The 12,146-nt window shown below is 35.3% G+C and overlaps 1 protein-coding gene across 1 annotated transcript; it reads left to right on the top strand.

The window, feature by feature from the left end:
• The first annotated feature begins 3,409 nt into the window (after positions 1–3,409).
• On the top strand, positions 3,410–4,955 carry LOC140136480 (vasoactive intestinal polypeptide receptor 1-like). The gene has a single exon (XM_072158201.1). It carries the CDS (start codon positions 3,708–3,710, stop codon positions 4,764–4,766), a length of 1,059 nt encoding a protein of 352 aa, XP_072014302.1. The 5' UTR covers positions 3,410–3,707; the 3' UTR covers positions 4,767–4,955.
• The last annotated feature ends 7,191 nt before the right edge of the window (positions 4,956–12,146 follow it).

Here is a 12,146-nt window from a genome sequence, read left to right as displayed (position 1 = left end):
ATGAAAAGGGGAAATTAAATACAACTTGATAATGGTAGGCCTCAATGTTTTCATGGGTGACTAATAAAGCTTTTTGTCCATTACAGATCAATCTTAAGTTTGTTCGGCTTATAATTGGCAAAATTTATTCATTTGTTTGATACTGCAAGCATCAATAAAGTTCCAACTTATGCTCACGTAAATTTACATGTGCACCAGTCACACATTATGCGACACGCAGCTAGTAAAGTGCTGCACCCAACTGCGCCATTCTAATATTATGAGTCTCATTTTTTCGCCAATTATAAGCCAATCAAACTTTATAGTAACCCCTGAATACCTAAACCTGCAAAGAACCATAAAATACTCATTTGCATCACTCATAAAATAAAACTGCAACTATCAAATTCATTAAGCCAGTTTGTGTTACATGAATTGCTTGTAACTTTAGTGTATTCTTGCGGCTTGCCTCTGGTGAAATACACAGTGGGCTAATCCATTTAAAGCCCACACTCCCCTGTGGAAAATGTGAAAAGTTCTATTCGGAACTTGCCCTCCCTCTGTGGAAGATTCAGAGGGTGTATGCAATTCAAATGGAGTTACCTAATGTATTAATTCCATTTGAAATTCATACTCCCCACATGGAAGATCCACAGAGGTAGTGGATTTTAAATGGAAAAACCCATTACATCTACACATTGGGTCGGGCTGATACATTATTTTAAAGTCCACACTCCCCTGTGGAATTTTTTTCCACAGGGGGTATAAATTTCAAATTGAATAAACACATTATAAATAATTCTATTTCTAACTTGTCCTTCCTCTGTGGAAGATTCAGGTTGAATGCTTCTCAGAGGGTGTATGAAATATAAGTGGAGCTGCCTGTTAAAGGAGTATTTTGTGAACCTAGCATCCAATTTTTATGACATTTATCAGTAGATACCCATGAAAAAAGCTTATTCCCAAAATTTCAGGCGATTCTGATTTTGCGTTTTCGAGTTATATGCATGATTATGTGTATTACACTACTCCATAGGCCACTGTTGTAATTTTGTTCTGGTAAAATTTGACGATATTTTTGCAAAACGAATTAATCTGCAAGAAATTTTTGGTACATAAACATGTAGCCAAAGGTTTCCAGTGGTATAAAAATCTCAACTTTTTTTGAGAAAAGCAGGGGCGTAGCCAGCTTTCTTGGTCAGGGGGGGCAAAATATAATTTTTTGGGGCACAGACGAAAAACATTGCAATTGCATCATACAATACATAGAGACTGTATGTCTTTGAGCTTCCCGAAAAGGACCTTATTGGGATGATGTTCGCGCATAAAAAAAAAAAAATGGTATTTTACACTATTTTAGCCCATTATCCCGCTAAAAAGGGCTTTATTGTTACAATGTGCGTGTGTAGCGGAAAAATTTAGTATTTTACACTATTTTGGCCCTGAATTTTGCTAGAAAAGGGCTCCTTGCCCTTTTCTTTTCCTTTGCCCTCCTGATTTTCTCTTTCATTTTTTTGTCAGAGGGCACTTTTTCTTTCATTTTTTTTTTGTCAGGGGGCACTCTGCCCCCCCCTGCCCCAGCTACGCTACTGGAGAAAAGTGGGGGATCCCGGGGGGGGGGGGATGGGACTGTGGATCACGAAATGCCCTTTTAAATGTGTTCATTTCATTTGAAATTCATATTCTCCACGTGGAAGATCCACAGAGGCCGCGGCACAGAGGTAGTGAATTTTAAATGTAAAAGCCCATTAAACATTACATTTGTACTGATATCAAAGTTACATTGGTCTGTGGAGAGCTGACCTGTTATCAAGGTATGTTACAAAAGTCAAATTGTATGAATTCTGGAACAAGCTTACTACCCCACATAATGTTCATAACCTGCAGTCATACTGATAATGGTGTAGTAATGGCACTGTGCCCAGCTCAGGTCTCAACATACCTTGATTTTACAGATAGGAACTGTATTCAAGTTCAGTTAAGGTAGTACTGCTTGGATCCACTTATTTGAAAAGTCACAACCCCTACCAAACAAAAAATTCAAATACACATTGGACATTGAAAACGTAAAATGTGCCCCATATGTACCACGGTCTATGTGTTTAAAAAATCCTGCATGATGTGATGGCTTGAGCCTAGCCAAATGCAAGGGGAGGGGAGTAACTTTTGGGACACATGCAAAATGCTCCCCTCCCTGTGCTTGCATCAAAATATGCTTAATGTTGTAGATTGTTGATAGGCCTGCCTATAGGCCTACATTTAAGGGGGAAAGGATTTTTTATAGGCATACCGAAAGGTGTGGTGGCAAACATGTATTTGACCATTTCCCGAGTTCCTTTTGTATATGATGTACAAAGATATTTCAATTTTAAGTTTCTATATCTAGAATATAAGTATAGTCAAACTTATTTTGCAGGATTTTCACTGATTTAGCATAATTTAGCACAATTGTCTGTGATATACCACAATTTAAATTTCTGCAACTTGCACAATTAAGCCAAATCTTTAGCGAAATGTTATACAAAAAAATATTGACCAGTTTTGCGTCATCTGTGATTTTCATCAATTTACGATTTAGCACAATTTCCTAGTGACATGGATTTTGCCACTGGTAATTGTGTTTGTTCTTGGAGGCAAAAGTCTTGAATTTGATACTTCCCGACTTGGGGGAAATTACCCTATCTAATGATGGTTACAGTGTTTGCTTCTTGTAATTCTGTTTGAACTTGTGAATGGCAAAATCGTAATAGCAATGGATATTGATTATATTAATATGAAACTAAAAGATGATTTTTCTTCCCAGTAAAAGATACATTAGAAGTTGTCAACAAAAAACTCCAAACCAAATTTCACATAATCTGATTTTAAAAAAACACAACCTTTTGAAAAAAGCCTATATAGATAACATAAAATGGAAAGAAAATAATACTGAGAAAAACAACACCAATATATCAGCTGCAAACAAACCCTTTCGAAAACAAGCACACCCAATAAAACATACACACAAATAAAACAAATAAATCAGTGGTGTAGTGTCATAGGGACACAATTGCAAAATTTCAAACATTGCCAAAAAATGGCTTGTCTCCCCCAATCAGACCCGGTTCCCCCGCCCATCAATCATGGTCGGTGCCCCCCTCAATATCATGACCCACGCTACGCCACTGAAACAAACCAATATTATAATGTACAGAAGAAAGAAAACTATTAGACTAAACTGAACAATGTAAAAACCTCTCAGACTAACCAAATACTCAAAACAAAAAGTGAGCGAATCAAAAAACAAAAGGAAACAAAACCTGAAACTTTGAAGTTCGAAAAAAAAAATCTTGACAAACTCATGACTAAATGCATCCTTGCCTTAAATCTCAAGAGGGAGCTATCTCTATCACTGTAAACATCTCATTCTCTACTGCCGGCCAGTGCCAGCTTTATGGTACTATGCAGTGTTATGTGTGTAACCAATTGAGTTGGGGATCACACTTTAAACCCCCAAAGATGTGACCATGGTGACTGATCCCACGTCGTGCTCCAATCATGCATGTTGGGACAATCTCTGGAAGTAATAGTGACACAGTTGCTGTGAGAGAAGTCCGAGGCTTACATTTATATACAGTCATGCCTGCAGTTATTACATGGTTCTTTCTACAATACATGGTAAAATACTGTCAAATAATACCTGAGCAGCAACTGTGACCACAGTGCCGTGACAGATATCTCCATCAACCATGACAGAATTCATCACCACTAACTTAACTAATTACTCAGTGAGCATACCACCATGTGCGGTGCAAGCACTCAAGATCCACTATCCCATGTACTTAGCAGGAACTTGTATGTCAATGTTAAGCTGTTTGGCAGCTTTTATTGTGTATATCATCATCAGGGAGAAGATTTTCCATCGTAGTGGAGGACAGTATGACAGAGACGGCACAAAACATTGGATTCATTGCAACTTTATTTTGTCTTTTCTTCTTCGGGATACAGGTGTCATTATATCTGTATATTTATATTATAATGGGCCAACTTCTTTGACTGCAGAATCGCTGATAGAATCGCTACTTATAGCTTTTGTTATTTACACAGTGTATGCCATCATTGCAAATTTCTGGTGGATGTTTGCGGAAGGACTGTGGATTTATCTCGGTGTATTTTTACCCAATGAATATCGACGGTATCACTATATGAAAATAAAGATGTGCCTAGTGGGTTGGGTCATCCCCGGATTACTCATCCTCTTATGGGTTGGAATAGAACACAAGGATTTGATAAATCTGCAAAAATCTTTTCAAGAAATCCCAGCTATCGTTTGTATCATTACTCCGATATATTTGGTAATATTCCTCAATTTGATAATGACTACACATGTATTGTATCATTTTGGACACATGATGCGAGATGAGGATTTCTTGGAGCGTAGACTTGCTCGAGCTACTCTTGTCCTTTCTTTCCTCCTTGGTATCAATTTTATCGTACCATTCATTGCACGGTATCTTGTTAGTGATCTGTGTGCTATAGAAATTATCACTTTCTTTGAAGATATCGTAAGTTGTATACAAGGATTGTTTGTGTCAATATTTATCCTTCAAAACGAGGAGGTGTTACAGTGCGCCAAAAGATGTATTAAAATTCCACGTATGATCCAGATGCGAGGGTCATCGCGGTCATCACGGTCATCGCATGGGTCAACGGTGAATACTACGGGTAGTGGTAGTAATAAACCTAGTATTGATCATAAATATCAGCCTTGTATAATGGAACCGCAGTCGCCTAGCAACCAAACATAAATATTAAATCATCCCTGATCAATTACACCAAATATGGTAAATGTTGTATGTGATCAGCCGGGGTGATCAACTATAAGTGCAAGCATCATGCAATCTTCATAAGGGGCTGTGCACTAACTACAGGGTGATTCAAAATGATTTATACCCAACTTAACAAAAAATTTAAAAATTATTTAGCAGTAATCAAATCATTAAAAATCGGAGGAAATGATATGAACGTGTTGCGTCCATTATACTTAGTAATATGTGAAAGTGTTATGAATGTACCTCTTTCAGTTTGCAAGAACATGTTGCACACAGATGTGCAAGAGACTCGCACCTCTTTTCATGTGACCTCAGCATATCTAAATTCAAAATCGTATTTTTTTGTGGGACCTGAGGGCACATCAGACATATCAAATTGCATTTTTAAAAGGAGAAATGTCCTTCTGCTAATTTTGATATTTTGACATTTTGACATTCGCGATATAATACACATTTTATGGCAAATGATTAAAAAATGATATTTTTAAAATTTAACAGTCCTCGAAGTAAATTGTATAAATCTAATGATATGTACTTTAGGTGTATGTAGCTGGGATGAAAAGCCGACGATTAATTGAAAATTTGACTTTTCATATTGAAGATATAGATGTAACAATTATGTGTACCCCTGTGGTGGTGGTGGTGAATTATGGGGGGGGGGGCAAAGAAAGTTTGGCAAGCCAAAAGGGACGAAGCAAACTTTTGACACAGATATTTGGGCACCGTTTCGATATTACACCAGAAAAAGGGGTAGAAACATTTCCATTTAATACCCGCTCACATTTTTTCCAGTCAAAATCTACTTTTTGCCCAAAACAGCTTGTTTTACATGCATCATGTGTATACAGCCATTTCCATCATACTTTGTTGATCCAAACTGAAACTGTTTTTGGTCAAAATATGGCTGATATAACATGCATACAGTAAATTACCGTAACCACCCGGGTATAAGCCCACCTTCAGGTATAAGCCCACCCCCTATTTTTCAAAACATTCTGGGAACAAGGGTGCACTCGGCTATAAGCCCAGTACTAAATTTTGGCCAAGTTCTTAAATTAAATCAATACTTTTCTCTCACATTTAAGAACAAATAAAAAAAATCAGCTGATTAACATTCCACACATAGAATGTTAAGAAATTGACATAGATGATAGAAATTACTGGTACATTGGGCATATGGGGATGATTCCAGGGATGATTTTTCTTATTTCTAAATTCAAGTACTAGCCTCTCCCCGGGTATAAGCCCACCCCTATTTTGAAGTGAAATCTGCCATCTAGGGGGGTGGGCTTATACCCGAGTGGTTACGGTATTAAACAAAATCCCAAACAGATCTCAATTTAATTATTGCCAACTTTTGTTTGATTGGATCAGATTGTTACCTTTTAATAAAAGTGCAATTTGTAAATTATAATATTACAGTAAAACCTCATTATAACGAAATCTGATACAAGAAAAACCCTGTTATAAAAAGTATTTTTCCAGAACCAAGATACATAATTCTTTTGTTATTTATTGTTTTTACAACCCTGATATAACGAAATTTGGTTATAAATAAGTAATTTCTCTGTCCCTGACAACTTCGTTATAATGAGTTTCCACTGTATTATATTTTAAAGAGTAACTTGATTCATAAAGTTACTGTAGCTCACTTAGATATATTGTCTATGTTGCTTTATAAAAGATTGATATATTTAATATATGTTTGTACGGTATATCTTGGTTCAATGTTGTATTAGTTCGTGTGATTTTAGCTGACTCTGGGCTATTCCGATTGAAATCCATACACCCCTATGGAAGACATGACTTTAATCTTCCACACAGGTGGTGTGAATTTCAAACAGGGTTACCTGAATGGGTGAATCCATTTGAAATCTACACCCCTTGTATGGGAGAATAAGGTCATGTCTGTGCAGATTTCAAAGATAAAGGTAATGTGACCTATAATTACGTTAATTCTATTGTATCTGAAATGTAAGAGGAAAAAGTTATTTGATTGCATGTAACATTAAAAGTCATACCTGCATCGGAAAAGAGGAAGTTCACATTAAAAAAAATGTTGTATGAGTATCAGTGAATTTGGGTGTTATTTCTTTTTAACATTTTTAGCAATGACCGCTCATATACAAACAAAATAATGAGAAATTTTATAATTCCATACAGACATATATCAGTATATAGAATTACAATATTTTCCATATATTGGTTTCTATACAAGCAAAGTATATTGTTTATTGAGGTCATTTTTGTAAATAAAAGATGCAACAAAGAGGTGCATTGTTTCACCCATACAATATTTTGAAATTCCCCATCATAGCCCTGTGCAGTTAATAGATATCTACCAGGAAGTAGCAATGGAGCATTCAGTTTTATACTTGAGCGTAAATTTCACAGCAATTTGCTCTTGCAAATTAAAAAAGCCTCAATATTTAGTAGTATATAGGATTTTGTGTGATTATAATTTGTGTATAGAATCTATGGTTACATCTCTGTTATTAAGAGGCCAGCCAGAGCAGTTCTTCTGTGGTGAACCAAACCTGCCTGGTTACCAAATTAACCAGTGACAGAGATAACAATGTCACTGGTTAATTTGATAACCAGTCAGGTATGGTTCACCCCAGAAGAACTGCTCTGGTGGGGATTCCTCTTTAAGAAATGTACATGTGAGAGGGTTGTTTTTTAAAAGGAATCAAAAATTTAATATGATGACATTTATTATTTGGAGTAATTTGGTTACTAAATTTTTATGGTTTTAAACTGACCAATTAACATGAAATTGCTAGGTAAGTATCAACCATCTTGGTCATTTTACATGAGAATGTTTGTTTTTTGTTTTAATTTGTTTACTTATTTATTGTTTTTTAACCTTTTGATTATTTTATTAATTGCTTCTTGCTTGTATAATAGCTTCAATACTTATTAAAATGCATTTTTCACTTTGCATAAATTGTATTTTTCTGAAATAAAATACCTCAAAGAATAGAGAAAATGTTATAAAACTGAAATTGCCTTTAAGCTTTGTGCTATGTGCTTTTAAGCTTTGTGCTTTTAAGTTTTACGCTTTCTGAGAGCTTTTCTCAGAAATATTTAAATGGTGGACTTTCAAATTTCAATTTTGAGTACCTCAGTGAAACAACATAATAAAGAACGTTTGCAGTATTGTAAAATAAGTTGCAGTATGTTGTAAGAAAGTACTGATTGATGAAAATGATGATAGCAGCGCTTGTGGCACAAAGCTTAAGTTCTCAGAAAGTGGTGGCTTTTTAAATTGTCATGGAAAAATAAAAGAGTGTACAAAATAAAGTGTGTCACTGTGTAAGTGCATGCACTCTTCTCAAATTGAGGGCTTTGCTGTCCTCCTTTTTTCATATATTTCTAAAAATACAAGATCTAAAAATACAAATCTTTAAGGGCCCAGTTCCGTAATTCCCTAACCTCACAATATGCTTATGTTCATGTTACTAGTAATTGAATGTGTGGTACATAAACTCATACTCTGTGACATGAAGTCAACTAGATGTAAGTTATTTAATATTCTCCATGCAGGTGTCGACTGCAGATGACAAGTTCAAAATTTTCATTAAAATTCAAAAAAATTCAGATTTGAACATTGCCATGACCATAATTGTAATCGGCATGAATAATGCATTAAAACAAGTACAAACAAGCCTAGTATTGGTTCAGTGGTTTTTAAGATAACTCTGCATATTTTGAGAAAATATCTCAAAAGTTGGACTTTTTATGTTGAATCTTATGGCCAGCATGCAAAGCATTAACTGTGCCTCTAGTTGTGTAGTTCATAGTGTATGTCTTGTGAGTTTGTCATGCTTACAGCCAAGGGGTTTTCCCATTAGGGATACAATATTTAGTGAGTAGCAAAATCAGTTTACATTTTAACAAGCTTCTTCTGAGATTAGATCTAATTGTCAAACCTGGTAAAACGTTTGAAACTCTTAGAGATAAAGGTGCAACCTAGAACCTTATTGTTGTCCTTTATACATATCCTTTCTGAATATGACTCTATAAAGAACCAAAAAGGTCTGTAAGTTATAAACACATTTTTGGTTCTTTGAAGAACCATTTTCAGCTTAACATAACCTTTACTGAATAGGTTGGAACTTCTTTAGTGAGGGTTAGAACCTTCTTCAACCAAAAAGGTTCTTTGCTAATCTGAAAGGGTTTTGTCCTAATCTTAGAGAGTTCTTTGGTTCTGCAAAATCCTTTTGAATCATCAAGAACCAATTTGAGTGAGGGTTCCATATTAATTGCAGAAAATATATTACTGAAGTATACTGAAATATAAAGAAGTAATGGATTAAGTGATCCAAGGATGTTTATGCTTGCTTATTCTATCTATTAAAATGCAAGTCATAATTAAAAAAGAGGAATATTTATCTTGAAATGTCATTTGAAACAATCTTGTGACCCATTAAATGGTGCCATTAGGCCCGTAAGAATGATTTGTATTTCCCTTTTCGACTGACCCTAAAATCCGAAAAAATAGGATAGTGTTTTTCTTCTTCTTTTTTTCCCCATATTTAAATTTTCATATTATAAAATACGCAAAAATGTTTAAAATTTGTACTGCACAGCTCTGATATATAAAAATAAAATGTGTGGTGAACTTGCATTTCTTGATATTGTATGTGACAAAAGAAATTAACCGACCGAACCTGACTTTGAAGCTCTAAGTACAATACAAATCTTCTTTTTTTGGCATTAGCCCAAAGCCAATTTGTAGCCATATTCATGTATTATTGTATAGAGCAACTGAATGTATGTTTACAATTGTGTGCCAATCTTAACTCTCTTCACGCTGGTGTCGACTGCAGGCGACAAGTTTCCAATATTTTTTTAATTCAAAAATTTCAGAAATGTAAATTTTCATGACCATACTTGGAATCAGCATGAAAAATGCATTAAAATGAGTACAAACATGCCTAGTATTGATCCAGTAGTTCTTAAGATAGCTCTTGATATTTTGAGAAAATATTTCAAAACTTAACTTTTTCCATTGAAGCACATTGGCTAGCACGCAGAGCATTAAGTCACGATCTTTATACGGTGACTTCGTGTGTTTTCTTGACAGCATTCTACTCCCTATTCCAGAATAATGCAGCAATAATTTTTTTGGATTAAAAAAATATTATCCAGTTTTGCCAAATGAAACATAGCTAAATCCTAATTCATTATTTATTTCTAACTGGCAATGAAAGTTAAATGTTTAATATTTGGTCAATTTTGGAAAATAAGGGCCAAAAATAAGCATTTTTATGGCATTTTTCTTATGCTATGACAATCAAGCACAGAGGCTTGTACAAAGACTATTTTTAAGGTATGACAAGGTTTGACCATGGTTTCGTGGACAAAATGGCCAATAATTGAAGCTGCTTTTCCAATGATAAAAAAATGCTTTTCCTGGGTGACATGTTGTGTAGAATTTGAATCTAAAGTCAGAAATGCAAAAGATGCAACCGTTTTCCTGATATGAAAGAATTTGTAGGTGCATATTGCATAATATTGATATTTATGATTATGAAAATTGGTTGTTTTTTTGACAAATTTGACCATAAAATGCATTTTTGCTATGTCAAATTCATAACATACAGACAATTTTACCCTAGAAATGTCACAATTCAAGATTTTCAGTGTCCACTCCTAAATATGCTTTTCAAACTGTTGGCTGCAAAACCTTGGTCAAACCATGTAATAATAAATTGAAGTATGTTTGAATTGATTCAGACCTAACTTATTGGCTGGGACTTGTTGAAAGAAACACTTTGGCGTTTAAATAATTTTAATTGGGCGTTCCATTCCAGAGATATGGCCTTTCGAGTGTCACAGTTTTATATAGGGCTGCTAGAACCAGGGCACTACGAACTTGCACACTATACCACTGTATCTAAATACTCGACAGCTTTGTAAGGTCAAACTTTTCACTGTGAGGTTACCACGCTTGCGCTGAAGCTGTTTTGTGTGACCTTTATGCTAATTCAGTGACCGTGTTCACTCACGCTGCACTGCACTGCCGCCGTGATTCAAATCATCCTCGGACACGCTCCATAAGATATGCTAATGCATGGAGTACAAAGAATTACTTTGATCAATACCAGTTAAACAGGTGATTGGTATTGTACTCCTTGCATTTGCATATGTCTTCTGGGCGTGTCTGGAAGATGATTTGATTCACGACAGGCAGTGCAGTGCAACTTAAACAGTAAAAATAAAAACATGTTACTCGTCTGGGTTTTAAAAAAGGAGGAAAGAGGCGTGAGGTCCTTTTATTTTATTGTTCTGGTAGGTACGCCCTCTCTAGTGATCACAGAACCATCCAGGCGTGTTTCTTGCATATTAGCTAGGATATAGAAAGCATCTCAACTTCCAAGACATCTTTCTTCAAAAGTTTTGACTGAATTTAAAAAATAAGAATAAATTTGAAGCGGCCTTAAAAAAGGAGGCGGGAGGACATGAGAAACATGTTTTATTTTCATTCGGCCTTATGATCTTCCGTGCAAGCAGAAACGGGAAAATCCGAAATATTACTAAAATTTGGTCCAACTTTAGCTTAAATGTAACACAAAAATCGAAAATGTAACACGTTAAAATTTGCACAGTGTTATACTGTGTAGTTTACCGATGATGAGAAAAATCAAAGTATTCATGGAAAAAATCCACGAAATTGTGAATTTTGCAATGAAATTTATACCCCAAAATGTTCTAGAATTGTCAACTTGCCTGAAAATTCCGATGATCAAAAAGATGTGCGCTGAAAAATGTCATTATTTTCCTTATTTCTTCACCGATTTTCAAGGTTTAAAAAAAAACTTTGTGTAGATTGCCATTTTGTATAAATGCGAAAAAAAAGTTGTCGGATTCAAAGCATCATTCAACCCTCAAAGACCTTTCTAAAACCCCCGTGCCGAACACACGAAGATGAAAAGTTGGGCTGGTCATTCGGCAAACATCGGCAGGATCTCGCTGAGTCTATTGTGATTGGTCCAGCAGCTGGAGCATGCGCGGGTAATTCAACAAGCATTTGGATACAGTAATATTTGTAGTGCAGGGACGTAGCCAGCTTTTTTGGTCAGGGGGGCAAAATGAAATTTCGGGGAAAACAGACGAAAAAAATTGCAGCTGCAACATAAAATACATAGAGATTATGCTTTCGAGCTTCAAAAAAAGGCTTTACTGGGACGATGTGAAAAGTAGACTTTCTTCTTAGGTGTTTTACATGACTTTTTGCCCATTATCCAGATGAAAAGGGCTTTATTGTTACAATGTTCAACTGGTATTTTCCTTAACTACCAGAGGGTTTGCTATGTCGAATATGAAATACGGTTCACTATGTCAAAAAAT

This window comes from Amphiura filiformis, chromosome 16, assembly GCF_039555335.1.
Source record: "Amphiura filiformis chromosome 16, Afil_fr2py, whole genome shotgun sequence".
NCBI classification, from domain to species: domain Eukaryota; kingdom Metazoa; phylum Echinodermata; class Ophiuroidea; order Amphilepidida; family Amphiuridae; genus Amphiura; species Amphiura filiformis.
Note: the sequence above shows the minus strand (reverse complement) of the source record. Positions and strands in the feature narration are given on the sequence as shown.